Source organism: Dipodomys merriami, unplaced genomic scaffold, assembly GCF_024711535.1.
Source record: "Dipodomys merriami isolate MVZ:Mamm:240054 unplaced genomic scaffold, mDipMer1.0.p SCAF_52, whole genome shotgun sequence".
NCBI classification, from domain to species: Eukaryota; Metazoa; Chordata; class Mammalia; order Rodentia; family Heteromyidae; genus Dipodomys; species Dipodomys merriami.
Window position 1 is genome coordinate 1,450,306 of NW_027206091.1, and position 26,427 is coordinate 1,476,732.

Sequence of the window (26,427 nt, forward strand, 5' to 3'; positions counted from 1 at the left end):
ATTAATATATTGAAATATTATTTAAACATTATTATTAAAATATATACCACTTACCTTAATCATCAGAAATAAATGGCAATTAAAGATAAAAATAAAATCACTTCATATGTGAACAACTTTAGTTATTTCTACAATATTATTTTGATTAATGATAATATTAAAAGGCATTTTATTCAGGAAACTAGCACCACTAAGATATCTTTAAAGTTAGGCTGAAAAAGATGACTCATATACTGCACCATACTTATCTAATAAAGTTTCTGCAAAGGTAAAAATGGTGGGTGTGTCCATCATTCGGATTTGGATGACATTGTAGCTATCAGCTCACACAGCTATTGAACATTTAAATCACAGACTGTGTTAAATTTTGTTTTTTTTTTTAATTAAAAATCCATTTTAACTACTAGCTACAACACTGGACACAAGATCTATATTGGAACCAATTCAACATGTTAATAAATATAAAAATCAGGTGGGAGAGCTGGGAAGGTAGCTCAGTGGTAGAGTGCTTGCCCTGCATGCATGAGGCCCTGGGTTCAATTCCTCAGCACCACATAAGCAGAAAAAGCCAGAAGTTGCACTGTGGCTCAAGTGGTAGACCACTAGCCTTGAGCTGAAGAGCTGAGAGACAGCTTCCAAGCCAAGTTCAGGCCCCACAACCGATCCCCGCCCCTCAAAAAAATCCAGTGGATATTTTCAAATAGCAAAATAATCAATAGACAAAACCTAAGATTTAAAAACAAAATTAGTATGGACTATTGATTAAAAAAAGAATCCTAATCTTTAATAGGCAGCTTTTCCATAATCGTGAAGGAAAAAAAATAACTAGCTCAATATAACTACAAAAGTAAAAAATTATGTACATTAAAGGAATAAAGTTTTATAGCAGCCATGCAAATTTTTTTCAAATATATTAATAGCCATGTAAATCTTACACATGATATGGAAACATAGTTAGATATTAAGAACATTTAAATATTAGCACATAAAATAAACTCCATATTTACCTTAAAGCAAGCCAACATTTAGCTAACATTTTCAATACTGGAAAAAGAAACTGTTTCCTCTTACCAAAACCACAAAAGTTTAACTGCAATAACAAAGCAAAGCACCTTGTACCAGAGAAAGATTCCAATCTGAGTTAATCAGACCCCAAGCAATGCAAAGTTGAAGTACCATTTGGACTAGAGAGCTAACAGCCTATCTTTCAAACTGGGAGAAGCATTCTCACCAAGGGAGGCAAAATGCCAATCCAAGTTGCTGAAAAAGCTTTCATAATGCTCACTTATTGTTTTCTTTTTGGTCAGTCATAGGCCTGAATTCTGGGCCTGGACACTGTCCCTCAACTCTTCAGCTTAAGGTTAGTGCTCTACAGTACCACTTCTGGCTTTTTCTGCTTCTGTGGTGCTGAGGAATCAAACCCAGGGCCTCATGAATGCAAGGCAAGCACTCTACCACTGAGCCACCTTCCCAGCCCAATGCTCACTTCTTAAAAACACTGAAGGTTCATGATAAAGCCACATCACTGGGCTCTGTTGTTGGTTTTAGGTGGCACAGTGAAGGGTGTAAACCCAAAATTGTTATAGAGGTTAACACTGAAAAGATTTAGAGTGCTAGAAGAGAATTATAGATGGATTAACAAATATTTCTTGAAAATATATTGGTGCTTGGATCATCGTCATAGTTCAAAGCCAACCCAAGCAGAAAAGACAAGGAGACTTATCTCCCAATTAACCAAAAAAGCCAGAAGTGGAGCTATGGCTCAAGAGGTAGAGTCTAGCGTTGGGTAAAACAGCTTAGGGACTCAAGCCCTGAATTCAAGCCCAAGAAACAGCACACATAGTCTGTAGGTTAAAAAAATTGAGATTATGTTCTCAATTGTAATAATGACTCAAAACCAGCTTTTCATGTGTCCCAGCCAATTTCTAACAGAAAACAAAAGACTTCCTCTGTTCAGTGGAGACCTTTCCTCCAAGACTGCACTAAATTTATTTCTCTATGTGCTATGCTAAAACTGAACCCATAGAGGGCAACTGAGCTTTAGTTTTTCACTAATATTCCTCAAGAATACCATGACCTATTTCCTTCTACCTTGGAACTTTTCCTTTGAAAGAAAAACAAAATGTGAAGGTGACTGATACATTCCATCTGCTAATGAAAAATATTATATTATGGAATGCATTCTTTAACACTGGTATTTCAAAACTGAAAATTTCAGAACACATCAGATTACTGAGTAATTTATGTCATAATCAAATACTCGAATGTTAACACTAGGAAATGGGTAGCAGATAGGGAAGACATACTTAACAAGTTATTTAATATGAACGCTTTGCATAATTTTACATTATTAAATAACATGTTAAAGTTTATAGAAAAAAGAAGTGAGGGACCCACTTTCAATTTCAAAAGCAATCCTATATAAACTACCTTTAACCTAAGAAAACACTACATTCCAGCTAAGCCCAAACTTCCTGATAATCTACTAAGCTAAATTGTGGAGGCAACAGTTACACATTCAAAATACTCAAGTTAAAAAAAATTATTTTAAACAAAAAAATCACAGAGCACAGTAAAAACAACAAAGAAAAACCTCTTGTGTCCATATCTTGGTGTTCATTTCACTTAGCATTATCTTATATGGTCATATGTACACAGCTTTTGAACTTTTCTGATCATATGATAACATTATCCTAGATGTATACTAATTATTCCAAATAAGGGAAACCATGGGACCTATATTTCTTTGGGTCTAGCTTACTTCTCTTAATATGATTTTTTCTAAGTCTTTGCATTTCCTAACAAATGGGGCAGTGTTGTTCTTTCTGATGGAAGCACAGAATTCATACACACACACACACACACACACACACAATTTGTATGATACACACACACACTCACTCACACACACACACACACACACACACGATTTGTATGTCTTTCTGCAATGCTAGGGATCAAATCCAGGACATTGCCTTAAGGCTGGGAAGGTGGTTCCGTGGTAGAGTCTTGCATGCATGAGGTCCTGATTCAATTCCTTAGCACCACATAAGCAGAAAAGGATGGAAGTGGTGCTGTGGCTCAAGTGGCAGAGTGCTAGCCTTGAGCTAAAGAGCTGAGGGACAGGGCCCAGGCCCTGAGTTCAGGCCGACAACCAAACCAACAACAACAACAAAAGTAGCAGTCTCACAGTCTTACAGGCTCACACCTGTAATCCTAGCTACTCATGAGGCTGAGATCTGAGGATCAAGGTTTAAAGCCAACCCCAGGCAGGAAGGTCTGTGAGATTCTTTTTTTTTTATTTTTTTTATTGTGAAAATACTGTACAGAGGGGTTACAATTACATGGGCAAGATAATGAGTACATTTCTTATCAAGCATTGTAGCCTCCTCCTTTGTTCTGTTTCCCCTTCCCATCCCTTGCCATCCTCCCCGCTCCTAGCCCGCACCAAAGATCTTCACTAGCCATACAATGGACAAGGGTCTCATATCTAAAATATACCTGGAACTCCCCCAACAACAAATCTTCAAAGAAACAACTGCCCAATAAATAAGTGGGCTAAAGACTTAAAGAGAAACTTCTCTGAAGAGGAAAGAAGGATGGCCAATAGACACATGAAGAAATGCTCAACTTCCCTAGCCATAAAAGAAATGCAAATCAAAACAACATTGAGATACCACCTCGCTCCAGTTAGAATGGCTAAAATCAAGAACTCTAATAACAACAGATGCTGGAGGGGATGTGGACAGAAGGGAACCTTACTGACATTGTTGGTGGGAGTGCAAACTTTTTCAACCACTTTGAAAAGCAGTGTGGAGGTTCCTCAAATGACTCCACATAGAGCTCCCCTATGACCCGCAATCCCACTTTTGGGCATTTACCCAAATGTTCACAAACAAGACCACACTAAAGCTACCAGCACGACTATGTTTATTGCAGCATTATTTACTATAGCTAAGATATGGAACCAACTCAGATGCCCCTCAATAGATGAATGGGTCAAGAAAATGTGGTATATATACACAATGGAAGTCTATGCCTCCATCAGAAAGAATGACATTGCCCCATTTGTTAGGAAATGGAAAGGCTTGGAAAAAATTATATTAAGTGAAGTAAGCCAGGCCCAAAGAAACATTGTTTCCCTTATTTGCAATATCTAGTATATGTCTGAGTCAAGCAGAAAAGGTCAGATAAGTTGATGTTAGGGAAATGAACCCTAAGATATGTATTCAAATGTTTTTTTTTCTTTCATGCGATTGTTTCTAATACATTTATAAGATTATTTCTTTGTTGCTTTGTATGTCCCTCCCCCATAGTATAACCCCTGCTTTCACTGTATTTGATGTTGGTATAATTTGTGGAGGGGCAGGGGATAAACAAATTGTTTAAATAGGGATACAGGTGAACCCATTGCAACAATGAGATGTACAAGTCCTTATGTTGAAAATGAACTTTACAAGTCTGTGAGATTCTTATCTCCAATAAACCACTCAGAAAACCAGAAGTGGTGCAGTGACTCAAGAGGTAGAGATCTAGCCTTGAGCTGAAGAGCTGAAGAACAGTGCCCAGGCCCAGAGTTCAAGCCCCATGACAGACAAGACAAAAAAAAAAAAGGAGTCTACCCCTGAGCTACATCCCCAGCCCTTGAATTCTTTGAGACAGAATTACATTAGCCTTTAACTCACTTAAATATCCCAGGCTGGCCTCCAATTCAGTATCCTCCTGCCTTAACTTCCTATGTGCTGTGATTGTAGGCATGTGCCAACATAAGACTTGCAAGTGGTATTTTTGGAGACTCACATAATTCTACCTGTGTATGTATGCATATACACATACAATCTACAATGTGCACTCATTGATAAGAACAAAGTTACAACTCAACCGATAAACAGTTTTTAGATGTATATATGGAGTTATCACAAAAGTCTTTCCTTCCTTGAAGGGAAGGCCACCAATTCCTCTTTATGCTCTGTGCTCAGCAACAGACTATCATCTTAGTTTCTCCACACCACAAAGACTCTCTTCACTAAGCTTATACATTATTTACATTGTGTCCAGTATAGTCAGGTCCCTAAAATGATCAAAAAATCAACTTCTGCTCACTTGCTTTAGTATCTAAATGTGAAACTGGGAGAACTATGAATGAACTGATGGAACATATGTGTTATACAGTCAGTAAAGGAAGTAGTCTTATAATTTGTAAGATAAAAAGACGTTAAGATTTAAGTCTCTAAGAGCATACTTGTATTCATCATTTCCTAAGATACTGCTCAGAATCCTTGGCCCATGGGAAAAGAATATGAAGGCTGGCATGAGTATCTGGAACAGGATTCATAATGAAAATAAGAGGACAAGAAATAAAAACAACTAAAAAACCCTATATACAAATAATAAGAGAAAGAATAAGAAAACAACTAAAACTTTGAATTTATACAGGAAATAATAGCAACAACAATAACAAAAAACTAAAACTTAGAGCTTATACAGAAAAATGTACTCGAGGAACTGTGTAACTTTTCTTTTTTTTTTTTTTTTTGGTGGGTTGTGGGGCTTGAACTCAGCCTGGCCACTGCCCCTCAGGTCTTTAGCTCAAGGTAAATGTTCCACGACATGAGCCATAGAGCCAGTTCTGGTTTTCTTATGGTTTATTGGAGACAAAAGTTTCACAAACTTTCCTGCTTGGGCTGGCTTTGAACAGTGATCCTCATATCTCAGCCTCCTGAGTATCTATGTTTACAGGCTTGAGCCACCATCACCCTGCTTGACTATAACTTTAAAATGGATAAAATAGGCAAAGTCTACAGGACCTCTTTTGTCTGCTTTAGAAGAAATACTGTTCCTTTGCCTAGTCAGTTTTCCACAACACATCACCCGGGAATGAAGATGAAAACCTAATGTCCTTCAGTCATGTGGACAGAGTAAGTTCTACCATAAGGACAATTTGAGTCTCATCATCTGAATACATTTAACCTGAAAGATATGGAAAGAAATAAAAGAATCTGTATTATACCTTAATTCCTGAGTCAGTGAATAAACTGACTGAAAATCACAAGATACTAAATTAAAGAGTACCTTTATAAATTCACACATAGGTCAATCATATTATGATTTCCTGATAGCAAAATAAGAGATGGGGTCAATTTTTAGCTCACACTAGAACACAAAGTGTATTTACACAAATCTTCATATTCTCATTTTCAGAAGTTGGCATAAAATATGTGTGGATGGACCTAGAACAAATCATGCTGAGGTAAGACAAGATCAGAGAGACAAACAGTACATATTTTTTCTAATAGTGGAAGCTAGATCTAAAATATACTGGGACGTATAAATTATACAGGACTACTAGATCAAGTCATATAGGATTTTCTCAGCCAATAGAGATAGTTAAAATGATGAAATATATCTAATAACATACATAAGAGTTAAATCTGCTATGCATTTTTCAGTTTTAATAACTTAAGTCTTAAAGTTATCACAAAACCCCCACTCCATCTCAACCAATAAGTTTCATGTGGCAGTACACACCTTGCATCCCAGCCCTGAAGAAAGCATTAATAAGTGGATTACAGACCAGAAAAAATAGAAAAAAAAAGTGAGACCTTTTTAAAAAATAACAAAAAGCAACTGCGCTCAAGAGTAGAGCATTAGACCAGCGAGCAACTGGGCTCAAGAGGTAGAGCATTTGACCAGCGAGCACAGGCCTTGAGTTCAGACCCCAGAACTGCCCCCCCACCCTACACACATCCTCACATACATCCTTTCTCTATTTTTTGCACTTGTAATTAATATTAAAAGGATTACTTGAATATAAGCACTGTGATACCATGACATTATGTGGTTAACTGCTGGTAACCTTAAAAAGTGACACCCGGAATAAGGAAGGGCTGCTATAAGTTAGTGGTTAGCTACTTAGCTAGCCATTCTTAGACAAAAGACAGCTTTTTCTTTAACTTTAAAAATCTGACAAATCAATTTCTCTAGGAAAGGATAAGGAACAGTACACACACAGACACCTATAAAAAGGAAAACAAAAACAAAAACATGCGGCAACTAATTCTGTAGAAGTGTTACCTTGCAGATAGCAATCTTCCTCACAGAGCAACCTACCACTTTCACAAATGCCAGGAGTTTCACCACAGCATCTGAGATAGGAATGGCCCTTAGCTCTGATAAACAAGTATGATTGTTCATTCCTGTTAATAAACCCGAGTCCTAGTTTTAAAGGAATTTACAAAGGGCTAAAATTTAGAAAGAAAACATGTCAATCTGTCTTGTAACTGTTAGAACATTTATCTCTCTTAAATCTTTCCTAAAATCATATTAAGTGAAATAAGCCAGACCCAAAGAAACATAGGCTTCAGAGTTCCCCTCATTTGTAATAATTAGTATATGTCTAAGATAGTTCTAGCAGAGGATCAGAATAGCTAAATAGCCATGTCCATATGAACATGTAAAATGATGCTAATCAAAATGAATTACAAGATAGGGACACAAGGGTTTTTTTTGTGGTGGTTGTTTCTTTTTTTCTTTTTTTTAGTGTAGTGTTTGCAGTTATTTCTTTTGTCTTGCATTCTTTTTTTCACCTCTGGTTTACTCCCCATGGTCACTGTTTCTGATTTCGGTACCCTAAGTTTATCTAATTTGGGGAAGGGAACAGAATCACAGAAACTCGGTACCCTAAGTTTATCTAATTTGGGGAAGGAAACAGAATCACAGAAACTGTGGAACAAAGGGTGAACTAATACAACAGTGATACTCACTAGACACTATGTTGGAAATGAACTTTACAACTGGGGTCGGGGTGGGGGGTGGTGGTGAGAGGAGAGAAAGCAGGAGAAAACAAGGGAAAGGGTAACACTGTTCGAAAAGAAATGTCATTTTACTTATGTAACTGTACCCCTATTTACATCACCTCTATAATTTAAAAAAAAAATTGCAGCGCCTGTAATCCTAGCTACTTGGGAGGCTGAGATCTGAGTGTAACAGTTCAAAGCCAGTCTGGGCAGGAAAGTCCATAACTCGTCTTTCTAATTAACCACCAGAAAACCAGAAGTGATGCCGTGGCTCAAGTGCTTAAGCAGTCGCCTTGAGTTTGAAGAGCTGAGGAGCAGTGCCAAAGCCCAGAGTTCGAGCCCTGCAACTGAGAAAAAAATAAAATAAAAATTAATTAATTAATTTAAAAAGTCTTTTCCTGGGAAGGGAGAAAGATAGAAGAGGAAGAGAAAGAGGAAGAAAGGACAGACTTTTGATTTCTATTAAGAAGTCAAAGTGTTTCAGGTTTTTAAAGTACCCCAAATCAGCCTTGATTGTAGTCTTTGGAATCTTTCCCAAAAACTATGGCCACTCTCACCTCTGGAACATGTGAGCATGGGATGTAGAGATTAAATCTATAATCTGAAATGCTGTATCAGGATTCTTTTGTCAAATCATTAGGTCTTAAGGTTCTGGTGATAGTCCTATACTACATGCTACTCAGAACAACACACAGCATCACCTGCCATAATCAGAACTCACTGGCTTTTATTTAAACTAGTATCTAAATTTTTTATTAGAAATTGTTTTCTATGGTGTATTTCTATTTTATGTACCTGGTTTGTCTCTGTTGGACCTGAGAGATACTTAGAAGCAAGTTTCAGATGTCCACTAAGACTTCAGCACTTCCCATTATATTGCACAGGGGGCAGGCATGAAATAAATATATAATAACAATGCTGTTAAATTTTGTTTAGTAAATTCTATATTTAATTCTGTAAATCAAGAACAACATTAAAAGTTTTAAATTTTTCTGAAGACACAAATATCAATTCATCTACTTGGTCTTCATTATCTTTTTCCAATGAAAAACAACTGATAAATCTAAAAATCTTTCTAAAAAGGATTATTTTAAAACCATCACTACTACCAATGCTTAGTAATGACTGCTTTTAGCATTTCCTATTAGCATTCTTTCTTCACAGTATTAAATCATAATTTGAAGCACTTACTGATAACTATCTCCCCTGCTATAGGTGAACTACATGAAAATAAGGATTCTCTTTCAGTCACAGAGTTGGGATATGATGAGTATTCATAATTACTATTAATTTTAATAATCTCTTCCTGGAGTGGGGGAGGGAACACGCATCTGAGGCATGAACTCAGGGCCTGGGCACTGTCCCTGAGCTTCTTTTGCTCAAGCGTAGTGCTCTACCACTTGAGTCACAGTTCCATTTCTGGCTCTTTTGTTTTTACGGAGGTAAGAATCTCACAAACTTTCCTGCCCATGCTAGCTTTGAACCACAATCCTCAGATTCCAGCCTCCTATATAGCTAAGATTATCTTTCTGTATTTTTAATTTTTAAATTACTTTAACCCATGAATCAGAATTTTTTTCAGTAAAGAGTCATACAATAAATATTTTGGATTTTGTAGGCCATCTAGTCTGCTGCAAATCCTCAAATCCACCAGTGAAGCATGAAAGAAGCCAAAGACATTGTAGAAATAAGTAAGTATATCTTATTCCAAAACTTTATTCACAGATGGTAGCAGACCAGATTTGACTATCAATCTGTATTTGCCAAGTCCTGAATGAAAACATACTGTGGTAGTCTCTCACAACCAATCAAAGTAAATCATAGTATTATTACAAATTCCCATGACTATCCCTTACCTTTTATAAACAATCACTCTTAATATCTAAAAAATTGATAATGTCTTTACATATGATTCTATGCTGATTACCTTTCAACACAATAACTGATAAGTGCCTTAAGATAAAATTCTAACCAGCAAAAACTGAATTTTTATTAAGTTTTAATTATTTTGTTTTTGGTCGTGGGGCCTGAACTCTGGGGCTGGGTACTATCCCTCAGCTCTTCAGCTCAAGGCGAGTGCACTCCCACTTGAGCCACAGCACCACTTCTGGCTTTTTCTCCTTATATGGTGCTAAGGAATGGAACCCAGGGGCTCATGTATACAAGGCAAGCATGCTACTACTGAGTCACCTTCCCAGCCCAATTTTTATTAATTTTTAAACTCATAAACTTCTTAAAATATTGTACTAATTTATAATTTATATTCCTATAATAATGTAAAAACCTGTTTCTCCAGAACCCTGTCAACATTATACATTATATATTTTCTTACAACTACTTTGTATATATGACTGGAGTTAAATAGCTGATTACAATTTTAATGCAGTAATAGTGATATAACAGTGAAATGATTTTACATAGACAATATGGGAAAACAAAATTATACCCTAATACAATACCAACCACAAACAAAATGTAGAGTAACAAAATCATTCTCGAAGTTCCTTTGATGTCCTTTCCAATACAACCATAGTTTGAAGCTGTTTTTCCTAATTTAGATCATTTGATTGTTCGAGAGTATGTTCTCCTGTATTTCTATTTACATTTCATTCAATAAGATAATTTTGAAATTCATCTCTGCTGTTGTGTAAAAAAGAGTTTTTCTTCAAGTACAAAGCAGTAATCCACTGCATGAGTACAAGTCCTCTTCTTCAAAAAAAAAAAAAAAAAAAAAAAAACTGGGCTATTTTCAAAATTAGCTACTACAAGATAGGTATACCAAGTTATAGGTTGTCCTTGTTAACTAAAAGACACTGTTCATTTTTTAAAATTCATTCTCTCTTCTTTAAATAATCTGAATCTTAAGTTCATTATTCTTATCATTTTCATGCTTTAAGTTTTACATCAAATATCCATCTGGACCATTTTTTTACTGCTTCAAATTCTCTGTTAATACTTCCTATCTTTTTATTCACTGTGAGGATATTTTCATTTCATTCCTAAGCCATTGTAACAGCTGCTTTACAATCTTTGTCTGCTAATTCTAACATCTGTTATCTTGAAGTTAACTTCTATAATGATTTCTCTTGAAATCATTATTTTCCGATAGTAAGAGCTTTTAGACAACAAGAATATAAAATCTTTGTCACATATATTTCAAATATATTTTTTCTGTTTGTGATCTTTCAATTAGGTATATGATACAAACAATATTTTACTTCTATTACATTAGTACACTTATTATAAAATATCTGATCCTTTATGGTTTTCTAAAAGAATATATGCTCATTACCTACTTTCTTCTTCCTATATTCTTTAAAAAAAAAAAAAAGGTACATTCTAAGCAGTGAGAAAAACTACTTAACATTATCTGCTGAAGTTGAAATCACACATATCTTATGGCCCAGAAAATCCAATTTCTGTTGGTTCTATTCAACAGCAATGTATTAAGTTTGAATACCAAAGAACATGAACAAGAATATCTGTATTGGCATTATTTGTAAAAAAAAAAAAAATAGAGATAATCTAAATGTCCACCGTACTAAACAAATTATGGCATTTTCATACAATTGTACTATATAGCAGTAAAAGTGAAGAAGCACATGGAAGTAAAAACAACCAGACACAAAAAAAGCAAAGCCTGGAATCCAACTTATTTTTTAAAACAAGGGAATGAATCTATGGTTGCAGTCAAACTTGTGATGACTTTTGGTAAGAAGGAAAAGAATAGAGATTTGAGGGAGCACAATAGGTCTGGCTTCTAATAACAGCTATTTCTTGACCCTAATATTGACTGTCACAATTCCTCAAGTTTACACTTATAATTTTTCCATGAAGGTACAAAAGTTTGTTTAAAGAAAGTACTAGGTTTTTATCCTGAGGAATATGAAAAACTTACATAGAACAAAAATAATCTATACTTCACCTTTCCTTTTATCAGATATTTATATTAAACTGTTGGAAATGCCGCTGTAGTTTAAGTGGTAGAGCACTGACCTTGAGCTGAAGAACTGAGGGACAGTGCCCAGGCCCAGAGTTCAAGCTACTAACAAAATAAAAAAATCTTGACTATATTAAACTGTGGATATATTTCTTTTTCCTACATAAATGTGTATAATATAATCACCATTTCATTATAATTAGGATTATACTATATGTATTATATATAATCATGGCATGTGTGTGTGTGTGAGAGAGAAAGAGAGAAAGAGGAGGAGAGAGAAAGAGAGAGAGAGAAAGAAGGGGAATCAAAGGCTCTAACATACTTTTTGTTAAAGCATTTGAGCATATTCTCATTTCTTAATGAGTCTCTGTAAAATTAACTGTAAGTTATCAGATTTTATTTGGTGATATGTCATAAAATTTTCAGTAATAAAAATTTTTTAATTAATTTTAGAAAAAAATGAAGCATCAAAGAATTACAATAATTTTAAGTATAAACTATAAAATAAATAGCTCTACACAGAACTCAAGTTACTATGTTATGTGTGGGTATGAATATATCTTTCATTACATTTGTTTTTTACTAGCATGGAGAACATCAAAATTGTACATTTTAATGGCTTAACATCATGTTTTGATATAATATGTATAATGTTTAAATCACATTAAACATATCTGCTTCTTCAAAAACTTACTGCTTCTGAATGATACTTTCAAAATCATTTCTTATACCTTTCTGAAATTTACACATTGTTACACCAGAACTTCTTGTTCCTACCCAACTGTAATCTTTATACTCACTCGTGAACCTTATCCCCATCCCTCCCTCAATACTAGATGCCCTAGCCTCTGGTGACCAACATTTTATCACTTTATTCTAAATTTCTTTATATAAGAACAATGCCTCATATGACATTACACCTATGTGATTACACACATGTGGTGGTACTTGCTTTCTGTGCCTGGTTTATTTCCAACAATGCAAGTGACAAGATTTCATTTTTGTTATGGCCAAATAGTATTCCATGGTGTATATGTACACTACAGGATCTTTATACATTTAACAGCTGATGGACACCTAAGGTTATTTCTTGGCCATTGTGAACAGTCTGAAAATAAACATGGGAATGCTGGTTGTCTTTTCAACATACTGATTTCATTTTATTTGGATGAATTAATTTTAAATGTGTTGTAATTTGTAATGTTAGGTTACAGATACAAGAAACAATGGAATAAAAATTTAAAAATTGTTAAACTACAGGAAGACAGTAACTTCTACATCTTGTTAAATTTGTATAAATATCATGCAGCAACATAACTCAAAAGTTAAAAAATAGCCAGGCGCCGGTGGCTCACATCTGTAATCCTAGCTACTAAGAAAGCTGAGATCTGAGGATCACAGCTCAAAGCCAGCCCAGGCACAAAAGTGTTTGAGACTCTTATCTCCAATTAACCATCAGAAAACAAGAAGTTTTGATCTGAGCAATGGCTCAAGTGGTAGAAAACTAGCCTGAGCTGAAGAGCTCAGGGACAGAGCCTAGGTCCGGAGTTCAAGCCCCATGACCAACCAAAAAAAAAAAAAGAAAGAAAGAAAGAAAGAAAAAGTAAACTAGTCCACAAGCCAGAAATAGAAAGGCAAAATACAGCATAATTTGACACATCCACTCCTCATGGCAGACAAAACTAACTGATCTAATGACACGCTGTCTGATTGATCCCATTCAATGTGCTAGGTAGCCATATTGTCAAATGTTTTGCTATAATGGAAAGCACACTATAATGAGGTATTAAGACACCTGAACTCTAACAACAGCTCTGCTATATTAATGGAATAAAGTGCCCTCTTGATTAAACTAGCACCCTATACCACAGAGTATAGGCTTGTTGAATTAACAAATCTATGTTAACCATAACTCCCATATTTTCACTTAGAAGAAATAAGAGGAAGCCATTCCTTTCTCTATTCCCTCTAGTTTAAATATATAACTGGTATGTGCACATTCTAGCCATGTCCACTGCTACAACCTTTCCAACTGACATCATCCATAATGTGGGTTATCTCAATCACATCCATATTGGTGTCCTTGACCCTGCCCCTGACCAGAATTTCTTTTCTCAGCAATGCGTACTGTTAAATTAAATCAAACCATCTAACACTCCACTGTTAGTTATCTTTGTCTTTCCATTTCTCTCCTAAGGACAAACAAGTCCTTAGTACCAACAGGATTTTAAACTACCTTTATCTCCAATCCTTTTGATTAATTCTTCCATTTTTACTCAATCCCTCATTTATTCTATACTAACAACCTTTCTGCTCTTCTTTGAATATATCATTTAACCTAGTGCCTTAAGATCTTTGCATGTGCTATTACTTCTCTTCAAACTATTCTTCTCAGAAATATATCTTGTTCTTCCATCTCCTTGTAGAATTTTATCCAAATGTAATTTTCTCAATGAGAAATTATTAAAATTATCTATGAAAAAGGCAGCCCCATTCCAATAGTAGGACTCCCACTGCCCTTACCCAATTCTCCACAGCACTTATATTTACTTATAAAGCTTATTTTAACCTTTTTTCTTACAGTTCATATTATGAAAAGTGACAAGCAGGAAATGATGGAAATTTTTTTTAGTACTCTTTACCATATAACCCTAAAGGTCTATTTTAATACTTAAAATGAATCTGATAATTATTTATGTGCTTTGGAAAAATACAAATTTGGGATATCATACTTGACTAATGCTAAAATATATGCAAATATCTGGGTAGCAGTGGCTCATGACTGTTATCCTAGTATAAAGAGGCTAAGATCTAAGAATCTTGGTTTGAAGCCAGCCTGGGCATAAAAGCCCACAAGACTCCATCTCCAATTAAACAGCAAAAATGCTTGACTGGAGGTCTGGCTTAATTGGTAGAGCAACCACTATAAGCAAAATGGGAAAGCCCAAAGCACAGGCCCTGAGTTGAAATAATTTGCATATGTGCATATACAAATAATATTATCACATGCTAGCACAAAGAAAATTGAAGATACCAGATAAATTTGTTTACAGACTCAGAAAATAATTATCATCTCAAGGGATAATAGCAATCAAGAAGCATTATAATTATGACCTTATTTGTTGAATGGTAAACCCTTTGTACAACTAGAGACAGAATCTTGTTTTGTGTGTGTATATCAGTCATGGGGCTTGAACTCTGGGCCTGGGCACTATCCCTCAGCAATTCAGCTCCAGGAAAACAGTGTATCACTTGAGTCACAGCGCCACTTCCAGTTTTCTGGTGATTTATTGGAGATAAGAATCTCATGAACTTTCCTTGTCCCGGCTGGCTTAGAACCATAATCCTAAAATTTCAGCCTCCTGAGTAGCTAGGATTACAGGCATGAGCCATTGGCACCCAGCAGAGACAGAATCTTAAAAAAAATCATTATCTCTACTCGGTTGAATAACATTAATGGCAATGTGAGCAAATAAGTATTTATTATTTAATTTATTTATTATTTGGGGGGATTTTTTCATTTCATGTTGAAGATCAAAGACAAGGCTGTGTAAATAGAGTAAGCATGCTCTTTTGCTGTGCATATTCCTAGCTCTTTGTTTTATGACATAAGGTCCCATTACATAGCTTAGGCTGGCCTTGAATGTCAATGGCGTTGAGTTCAGGATCCTCTTGCCACTATCTCCTGTGTACTAGGATTATAGGCTTTCAATGGCATGCTCACAGCCAGCACTACTTCTTTATGTGATTTAGAATTTATACTTTGCAAGCCCCCTCCCAAAATAAAGAAAACTACAAAAATAAATTGAAAATGGAACATACTTGGTTACAACTGTAGTTTTAGCTTCTAATTTAAATTCTGCTTCATAAACACAAGGTTTTACATACTGATTGTCAATGTAATAAAACTAATTCAATACAAGAAAAATACTGTTTTAAATTTGTTTTAGACTTTAAAGCTTAAGCAAATTGTTTCGTTCCCCTCCCCCCCCAAAAGGCCATTTTTAAGTGGCTATCTCGGGCTGGGAAGGAGGCTCAGTGGCAGAGCGCTTGCCTTGCATGACTGACGCTCTGGGTTCGATTCCTCAGCACCACATAAGCAAAAGAAAAAAGCCGGAAGTGGCGCTGTGGCTCAAGTGGTAGAATGCTAGCCTTGAGCTGAATAGCTGAGGGACAGCGCCCAGGCCCAGAGTTCAGGCCCCACAACTGGACCCCCCCCAAAAAAGTGGCTATCTCTCAGACAATATATTCCAAAGTAAGATACAAATCGAACTGCTTCTTCAATTATTTTTCTAGTAACTAAGACAAGATCCTGACTGGAATATATTTCTGACAAAAAATAATTATTTTGTGCATTTATAAAAAACATTTACTAGTGTCAGGCTCTGATTACCTAGAAAGAATGTAATTACAACTGAAGATCATCAGGTAGCTTAAGCAAAATGTGATTTGCACTCAACTTTTTAATACAGAGGCATGGAACTGTTTAAAGACTATAAGTAATTTTGGATTAACTTCTCATAAGATGAAGGATTTAGGGCTATTATAAGAAAATAATTGAAAGTTGATGTTTAGGAACACTAGGATAACAGTAACTTGTTAATGAGGTACTACCATCGAAGTTAAATCTTATTTTATGTTTACTCATTTTATCAACATTTTTAAGTTTCAAGTCATGAGAATCTTTGCTTTTCTGTTCAATTGTAGACTTTTCACAATTATATCTTCAAGGATGAGTTGCATAAATTAGTTATTTAGAATATTATATTCATCTACCCTAACAAAATTCCTTGCTAATTTTCTTGTTTAAATATCTGGTATTAAAACAATTCATGTATTTTGGAAATCTGTAATATTCTGCATATTGCTCTGAGAGAAAAAAAACAAGTTTTTTTCTTCATTTTCTTCAAGAGTATTTATGTCTAACTGTGTAAGGCAATCACAATAAGCCTTTAAGTCTGAAAATAGGGTATGGGTAAACAAATGTAAGAACTGCTCCATCAGTGAATGAATACTACCATGTACTTTGTTCATTTGTTTTAAAAATAATGCAGTTGTTTTTTTTTTTTAATAGTAGACTCCCAGACTCCTCTGCTTTACAAGCTCCAAAAGGCATACCCACCTGTAACCAGAAAACAATTCAGCCTTGGGTCATACCCATTGCAAACCTGAGAGCTACAGCAATGCCCCCAATTTCCTGCAGCATCTTTAAAGGACAATCCTTATAGGCTAGCAAGTACACAGAAAATGTAGGATGTGATGGCCCAGATTGAGCCACCTGAAACCCTGGACAAAATGAAACAAGCATAGCTTCATAGATGTATAAGCAGGCACAGTACTAGCATGTGGGGAACTGTAGAAGCAGGGTTGTAACCTGCTTGGATGGCTTGTAAACCTGCAGTATGTCCTACCTAATTCTCCAACCACTCCAAATCACAAGTACACTAGATTCTCCACAAGTGATGATCTCCATGAGCATTCATAAACATGCTGTTGGCAGAGCCCCTGTGCATGCTTCCAGTTCAGCCAGAGGTCAGGTCTCTACTGCAAAAAGTTTTCCTTGGAACCAATCTATTCCAACTAAAGCACACCTCATTCCAAACTTCTCAGCTCACACTGCCCCTATTCTAAGTTCCTCCAGAAATCTCAGTCAACTTCTGGATTCTAGGATCATGACCTCCAGAAATTCAAAATCCTTCTCATTTTAGCAAAGCTGGAGAATCAAAAACTAAGTCTTGTGTATCCTAGGCAAGCAAAGTACCACTGAGCTATATCCCCAGCCCTCAAAATACAAGGCCTTGTTCGGCTGCTCAGATCAGTTACTGTTAATTCAGATATGACTGTGAGGAGGCGGTCTGGAGGACACCTAACTACTCTTTCAAGATAAAATACAGCTTTGGTAATATGAGATTTACATTCCTGTGAGAATATTTCAACCCCTCCAACTCTGCTGGCAGCTGGGGCTTAAACTCAGGGCCTGGGCACTATTCCTAAGCTTGTTTTCTCAAAGCTAGTTCTCTACCACTTGAGCTACAGCTTCACCTCTGGCTTTTTGGTGATTAATTGGTGATAAGAGTCTCATAGACTTTCTTACATGACCTACTTTTGAACCATGATCCTTAGATCCAACTCTCTTGAAGAACTAGGATTATAGGTATGAGCCACCAGTGCCCAGTGCTAGTTAATCCTTCTTATATATACATGTACAGAAAAGTATTAATATAACAATCATGACACCGCTATTATCTTTTAAAAGGCCTGCTTACAAGGTTGGCTCTTAGCTGGCTCTTAGCTGAGATTTGGGGGATGTTCTCATCATTACATAATTGGTAAGACTCATTCACGAGACCAAACTCTTTGAACAAACAAATATGGTTTATGCTGAATACTTGCTTTTCTCTGGAATTTTGAAATGATAATAACTGTACACTTAAAAGCATAAATAAAAACTTTTGGCAGGTTCTCTTTGGAATCCGGTAAAAGGTAGCATACTTCAGTTATATGGAATGATAGAAGGCAGGAATTTGTTTCAAGATAATCCATCCATGTTTCTCTGTAGTTTACATAATTCCTTAAGAACTACACCCCACTTATCGTCCAAACAATCAAAAAGACTGCAACACAGACACAAACATTAAAATAATATTAAAAAAAAGACTCAAGGGATGAAGTGAGCTAGTGACAATATAATTAGGTAAAAGAAAGCCACATACTGTCCTTGATGACAACATATTTTTTTATCTTGATCTGTCACAGAAAAGAAGGAAAGAAGGAAGGTAGGGAAGGAAGGGAGGGATGGAGGGAGGGAGGGAGGGAGGGAGGGAGAGAGGGAGGGAGGGGGCAGGCAGCCTCTTTTCTTTTCAATGAACATTATTATTCAACATAGAGATTTTGTGTAAATGTCACATAACTGTGCACTTTAAAAAAAGAAAAGAATATCCAAGTGTGGTAAGTACACATCCGTATTCCCAGCACTGGAGATGCTAAGGTAAGAAGATATTGATTATAAAGTCAGCATGGGCTACATAGTGAGTTCTAGGCTAGCCAGCATAAAACCTTCCAAATCTAGCTAGCTATGATGACTCAATGTAATCTTGGATACTTGAAAGCCTGAGTTTGGGAAATTGTGGTTGCAGAAAAGCCCAGGCAAAAAGTTTGACAAGATCCCATCTCATCAACCAATAAAAATCAGGGTTCAATAGTGGATGACGGTCATTCCAACTACATAGGAATACTATGGTTTAGGTGCACCTGAACAAAAACTAAGACCCTATTTGAAAAATAATGAAAGCTAAAAGGGCTGGACATGGATCAAGTGGTAATGTACCTGCCTAGCTAATGCAAAGCCCTGAAGTCAAAGCCAGTACTGCAAAAAATAATAAATAATAAGTGAAGATATGAAGATTTTCTTTCAAAGCTCAACAATTCATTGACTCTTCTACTTACAGAAGCTCTATTTCCAAATGAGAATTTTATAATACCAGAACAAATACTCTAACAGTTGTATGTGACAAAACTATATTTAAGAAACTCTCCCTAACATAAAAAATACACACCATTAAACTAGTGCAGTGGAACAGCTGGGAAAAGGCAGAAATCAAAGAAAGCTCCACAATTTGTGAAATTTCCCTCTAAAACACAATTTGGTAATTCTCAGATCCAAGAAAAACCAATTATGGAATCAACACCATTGGCAGAAGGGGCCTTTTGGGTTGGCTTTGGAGAAGTGAGGAAAGTAAAGGAAGAGTTAAAAAGATTTAACTATCAGTTCCATTCTCTGTGTCCTCAGTGTTAAGGGCTACCTCTCTACTTCACTATTTTATTCCAATGGCTCCATTCACTGTCTATAACCTCACTGCAAAGAAAAATGTTTAATTTAAATCAGTAACTTTGCCTTTGATTCTAAGATACCATCTTGGCCCACAACAGTAATATCAGAATTGCTCATGTTCTACATACCTAATCTTTACATTAAGCCCCCTCACTGATAAAATCAAAAATTAGGTTGCAAAAAAAGATAGTAAGCACTAATTTTCTCTTCAAAAAGAAATGTTTCATGCTTACATATCTCACATTTTTAAAAGCATATTTTATAAAGACAAATATCGTCAAACTGGACTTGTAAAATACTACAAACACCACTTGGTCTCCAATAGATTTTCGAGTTTCTAACTCATCATTTTATTATATTGAAACAGCTCTATTATAACCTTAACAAAGTTGCTGCAGAATTAAAATCATGTAACTGAAAAGTCAAATTCTCGAAGTACTAGTGTATATAACAATGAAACATTTTTAATGTTATCTGTTGCTTATAACCAACTTTAATTGTGTTTAAACATTCAGTGAAATGGGCAGCTCAGACTAAATCAGTGTAAAAACCAATAGTGAACAGATAATGAAGGCATCATAGAAAGTGGTTAAAAATTATAATGAAGAAAGAACTGGTAAGAATATAGCAACCTGGCTGAAACTGATATTCATTAGAGTACTCTTCATTTCAATAGGGAGCATTTGGACTCTGTGGTCTTTATCAGTGTCCCAGCTGGTAACGGTTGAAGGTTAATGCCTTACCCCCATTCTGTTCAATTTTCTATCCTAATTAGCCCTCCAAATCTATAGCTGTGAGTACGAAGTGTCTGTGCTCAAAAGAAACTAATTAATGCTACCAAATTAGATCAAGTCCAAAGATCCAACAGCCAAACTCTTAGTTAAATGCTCCTTGTTAATAGGAAGTGTAGCTGTCAATAACTGCTGTTTGGTGACTATAATGAGGCATCTTTCTTTCACTGAAAGTGATTTCATTTCTCTTTGTCCCTGGAAAAGCTGTTCCCTGCCCTTCACAAACCTAAGTTGCTGGCAGTCTGACCTAATTCTTATGATCAGCTAGGTTGAAATGACATGAAAAAAATTAAACAGAAAAGCTACATAATCATGTTTGAAGCATTTAGCACTAAGTCAGATCAACTTATTAAAATTCCTATATCTTTATCCAAGAACTATATGTAATTTGTACAATTACCATACATAATGTTTATATGTAAAATCCTATAATAATTTAATGAAGCAAAGGCTATACTCAGTTTTCAAAAAAAAAAAGCATCCTGGTTCTAAATTATGCCTTGTTATTCCGCTTAAATGCAGCTTTCTTCTGCTGTCTGAACAATACTAATGTATATTCTTTCCTAATTAACATGATTAAACAAGGTAAATATTAAGGTTTTATTATTATTTTACAAAACCATCAGTTTTACATTCTAAAACACTATTCTGAACCATCTGGTCCATGAAATCAAGACATGATAATCTATAATTCAAAAATATAAAATGATTTTAATAGAATGGATTCTAATAAACAATTATAATTAAACTAATCTAAATGAATCTCTTTGAAGATGCTTTTTGTCTTCAGATTATTCTAGATATATTTTGAAAAGTAATCACATCAATATGCTAAACAACTTTTTTATAAAAAAATATGAAAATTAAACATTTTCCTTTGTACCATCACAAGAGAAGAGTGGCACAATATAAACAAGTATTTTTAAGTTTGATTTTACTCTTTCATTATGAAAGCAAATTTGCACTGTTTAAAAGTAACCAAAGGTAGCTCTGAAACCCAGAGCCATACAATTATTTTTTTATTTTCAACTGAATCCTATCAGGAAAACATATATTTCTAATAAAATATGCTTTTTTCACTCTATGTATTAGAATAATGATATCTTAATTATCTTGTTTTTCTGTAGGTATTAGATAGTTTATTAACAGAATAAATGCAACATGCAGCTTTAGACTAAGAGATCGGTAACAAGTACGTTTTTCAAGTAATGAAAAGTTAACTCAAAAACTTTATGTCCATTTTTAAGTTTATCCTACCTCATGTGGATCAGGATTTTTTTTAAGTTCTATGAGTTATGCAGAAGATTGCCTCGTGAGACTATTAGTATGACACCTGCAATGCCAGATGTGGCACTGCATCCTGTCTATAGGTGCCAATGGGTTAATTTCTCCTGACACCAGGGGTGAGGACTGAAGGAAAGGGCTCTGATTAAACAACTAATTCATGGTTTAAAAAAAAAAAAGGACCATACAAAGATTTCTTGTCTAAAATGACTAATTTATAAGTGGATTTCAAAACTGAAGAGATTATAATAAGCTATTTAATAAGGAAGAGAAATTATCTTCACACAATGATGAGTCAACAGAAAGTACTAAGGGCAGGAGGCATGCAAGGGAATAGGAATGCTCCTCATATGTGAACAATATTGACATAGTCTCAAAACTAGAGTTGACAGAGTCTGGTTTCCTGTGAAGAAGCCTGAAAAGGTGCTGCAGTCCATTGTCCTCACCAAGATCACTTGGGGTGATCTCAACAAATGTGAGGAGAGTAAAGGGAACTAGAAAAGTAGCCACACCAGCACAATTTTACTATATCTTTTGGATGGCCATTCTAAGAAGTAGATTATTTTTTAAAGACATTTCTACAGTAATTTTGCCATCTCCTTATCATTTTCAAATGTATTATGGTCTTGTTTTTCTTTAATCTATTACTGATTTGTTTAGATTTTTATTAGAATCCTACATATTAATCAACCATAGTCTCTAGACTTTAAGTATTAGGAATATTAGTGTTAAAAACATTTTCAGAGAAACCATGCATGCATGGTCATTTCATGCACACATTTATACAAATATCTTCCAGTTATAAACATAAAGCCAAACACACATAAAAGAACTCCAGATTCATAAGATTTAAAGTAAGTCAAAACAGACTAAAGTAATACTAAAGGAAATCATTTTAGAATGTACATATATCCATATATATAAGCAGGTTGATAGATGAATAACAGGTAGAAGACATGAGAGTTGATGTTTGTTCTTTCCCTACCAAAAATACCAGAAAAGCTAGTTTCTCTAGAATACCCCTATCAAGATCTTTCTCTCTATATATATAACTATACTTATGTGAATAAAGGATTGGGTTGTTTTTTTTTTTTGCTAGTAACTTGGAAACTTTTTTTTCAATTGTAAATGAACTAAACACTGCCTGGTGTTCTGTAAGCTGAAATACCAATATCTCAGTGAAGGATGAAAAGCAATTCATACATATTAATGCACCGACTACTTGACTCTGGGGCTAAGGATTAAATTCAGATCATATTTGAATTTGATCTTTACATGAATATTTTAATCTTACCTTGAACTTGTTCAGAACATCTCTCTCTGGCCTTTTCTCTCATTATTTTAGGGATCAGAACATCTTTTTCAACATGTCTGAGATGCTGCTCTAGAAAAAAAAATTCTTTGTTATAGTAAAGTCTCAAGTAAATCATCAGGTTAGGAAAAAAATAAGCACTCTGTTTATTTTAAATAATAGACTATATAAGTATGATTTTAAATGGTTCTTTTAACCCTTGATAAAATTGTGATTATCTTAGTCACTAGAAATTATTCAAAAGAATTTTTTGATATATGACAAAATGGAAGGGTTAGATCATAGATATCTCTAAAAATTTCTACCTTTTTGTAACACTTCCTTGGACAATGTATTCAGGTAGATTGGTTTCATGGAATTCATGCAAGATTTTCATCCATACTGAGATCCAAGGGTAGATGAAGGTCCTATCCACCCTTGAATATGAGGCTGCACATGAGTAGTTCATCCCAATAAAAGAAGCCTAAGAAACAAAGATTTGGCAGAAGAAAAAGCAGCACTACAAGTCCATCTACACAACAAATTCCTGTGCATTTAAAACATAAGTAAGTAACCTGTTATTGGCTCCCACCTTTTTGTTAAATTCTGAGTGCCCTGGAAAACCAAGAAAAAGTAAGTGCCCTCAGTAAAAAATAAAATGACAAAGTCAGATTTAAGGAAATTTCCATAGAGTATCCATAATAAAAATAATACCAAACTGAGTCGTGCTCTGTGCTCAGAAGCAGTAAACATGAGTAAGAAACTTCCTGGAGAAAACTCACTTATTGTTGGTTAAAGGACCTCAGCAGGAGCCAAATAGTCACTTGGAATGTATCCCACCTAGAGATATCTAGGAAAACTAGGAACCCCTAAAATCTTTCTGGCAATATGTTCTTTCCCACAGCCTCTGAATACAGACAGCAATGGACTAATACATGTCATATATGTATATCATATATGTAACATATATATGATATGTATTATACATATCAGGGCATCTCAAAAAACAAAACTAACAGCAACATATCCAAGAATTACCGTTGTATGGCAAAGGTGAAACAGACTAACCATTCTGAACTAAATAAGCAACTCCTAAGAAAGTTAAAGAATAGGGAAATAAGATTTTAATGCAAGTGCAATAAATTTACTGAGGCAGATCAAAAAATCTGTAGACTGAAATGGACTATGGATTATCTGAAAGCACTTTGATAAAATGTTTGAAACACCAAAACTCTAAAAGCTTCGAAACAGGGGGGAAAATGCACAAAGGAATGAGAACCAAATGAACATCTCATCCCACTAGCACAAGACAACAGAAATAACTTGAAAGTTCTGAATAATAATTATGTTCTATCTAATAAAACTTATTTAAAGACACTTGTTCAAATATAAAAACTAAAATGTTTACCTCCTTTAAGCCGGAAAGAAAAACAAGTAACTTCTACTACCACTGCTGTGCAATAACCATCAATGGAACTCAATGATGTAGAACAATAAACATTTTACTATGCATAGGCACCCAACAGGTCAAAAGGGCCTCATCTGGGAAGACTCAATGACTGGTGTCGATTTCAACAGCTGCAAAAGCTGCATCTGGAGGATTTACTTCCAAAATTACTTCTTTCTTCATGTATGTGCCTGACATCTGGGCTGAAATGGTCAAAGGAAGGAGCTCAGTTATGACTGTAAAACAGACCACCAACACATGGCCTCTCCATTTGGTTATGTTCTCGCATTATAGTACCTGGGTCTAAAAAAAGAACAAGCTACAAATAAATGAAGGTCTGGAGAGTAAGCACTCAGGACAACCAAGTGAAAGCTAAATGTCCTTCTTGACCTTGTTATGGAAGCAAGCATCATTCCCACTACATTAAATGATTTCAGGGTAGAAAGAATAGCCCAAGTTCAAATGGAAAAAGTAGGACAGGCCCCATTCTTTGTGTCCAGACCACTTCACAAAATCATCAGGGGTACGGGAGATAATGCCACAATCTCCTTTACAAAAAAGTAAAGCTACCACAAAAACAGAGAACAACTCTGATAAAAGGATCATGATGCACAAATATGAAATATGAAAAGCCTATTAGATAAATATACCTTTAATTTTACATTTTAAAATATTAAGGTATTTGAAAGATTAACTTGACCTAGTAAATATTTCCAGAATACTCCATTCAAATAACAGCGGAATATTTACTAATATAAACCATACTATGAAACAAATCTCCCTAAAAGTGAAGAAATTCAAGCTACACAAGCTGACATCAAGTATCTTTGGATAATTTACAAATATTGCTAAGCTAAATAACATACTTTGAAATAACCTATGGATCTAAGATGTTATCAAAAAGGGAATAGGAAACATTTGGGAATGAAAACATAACATATAAAAGTTGTGTGATAACTAGCCAGTTGGCACTGTGCAGGTCTGCAATTCTAATACTTAGGAAGAAAAGGTAAATGGTAAGAGTTTTTACTTCTCAAAAGAAGTAAAAATGTCCAAAAGATACATGAAGAAATGGTCAATATCTCTGGACTTAAAGGAAATGCAAATCCAAAAGTCAGGCCAGCCTGAGCTGGAAAATGAGACTCAGCCTCAAAATACACACACACACACACACACACACACACACACACACACACACACACACACACACACACACACACCATCAACAATAAAATTGTATAATGCAGTCAAAACAACTTACACAGAAATTTGTAGCACTGAAAGCCTAATCAACTTATGCTTCTACACTGAAATACAGCCAGCACCCCACCCCCACACACACGCCAAAAAAAAAAAAAGAAATTTCACACAAAGCAAGTAAAAGAAAGGAAATAGTATAAGTCAAAGTAGAAATGAACAAAACAAAAAGCTGTCAAGCAAAAACAATATACATAAAATCAATGGAACAAAAACTGGTTCTTTGAGATCACTAAAATTGATAAATCAGTAACCAAACTGGCGGGGGGAGGGGGGAATCACAATTATAAACATAAAAAATGACCAATAGATTTAAATGATAAGGATTACCAAAAAATAGCCTAATAAATGCAATAACTAAAATGAAATGGACAAACTCCTTAAAAAAAAAACTCAAAAAAACAAAACTCACTCAAGATATCCAGATACTCTAATCCTAAATGAGCTAATAAACTAAAGAGAAACTTCTCAGAAGTAAAAATGTCCAAAAGAAACATGAAGAAATGTTCAATATCTCTGGCCTTAAAGGAAATGCAAATCAAAACAACACTGAGATTCCACCTCACTCCTGTTAGAAGAACCAAAAATGAGGAACACAATAGGGTGACAATGTCCAAAAAGAAATGAACTCTTTACCTGACTTATGCAACTGTAATCCTTCTGTATACCACCTTTATAATAACAATTTTAAAGCTTTTAAAACAAGAATAGAAACAGTAGCAGATGCTGACATGGATGTGGGCAAAAGGGAACCCTAAACACTGTTGGTCGCAATGCAAACTTATTC

At 35.0% G+C, this 26,427-nt stretch overlaps 1 protein-coding gene across 2 annotated transcripts in view; it reads right to left on the minus strand.

The window, feature by feature from the left end:
- Cmc1 (C-X9-C motif containing 1) overlaps nt 1-26,427 on the minus strand; it is a 79,184-nt gene that overhangs the window by 31,366 nt on the left and 21,391 nt on the right. Inside the window, exons 1-2 of one of the 2 annotated variants that reach the window (XM_069998509.1) lie at nt 23,263-23,420; nt 22,940-23,029 (exon numbers count right to left, since the gene is read on the minus strand). In XM_069998509.1, the coding sequence (XP_069854610.1) occupies nt 22,940-23,029; nt 23,263-23,320 (148 nt within the window). In that variant the 5' untranslated portion in view covers nt 23,321-23,420. Of the gene's footprint in view, nt 1-22,939; nt 23,030-23,262; nt 23,421-26,427 lie in introns of those variants that run through there. The other variant, XM_069998510.1, reaches the window with a different exon arrangement.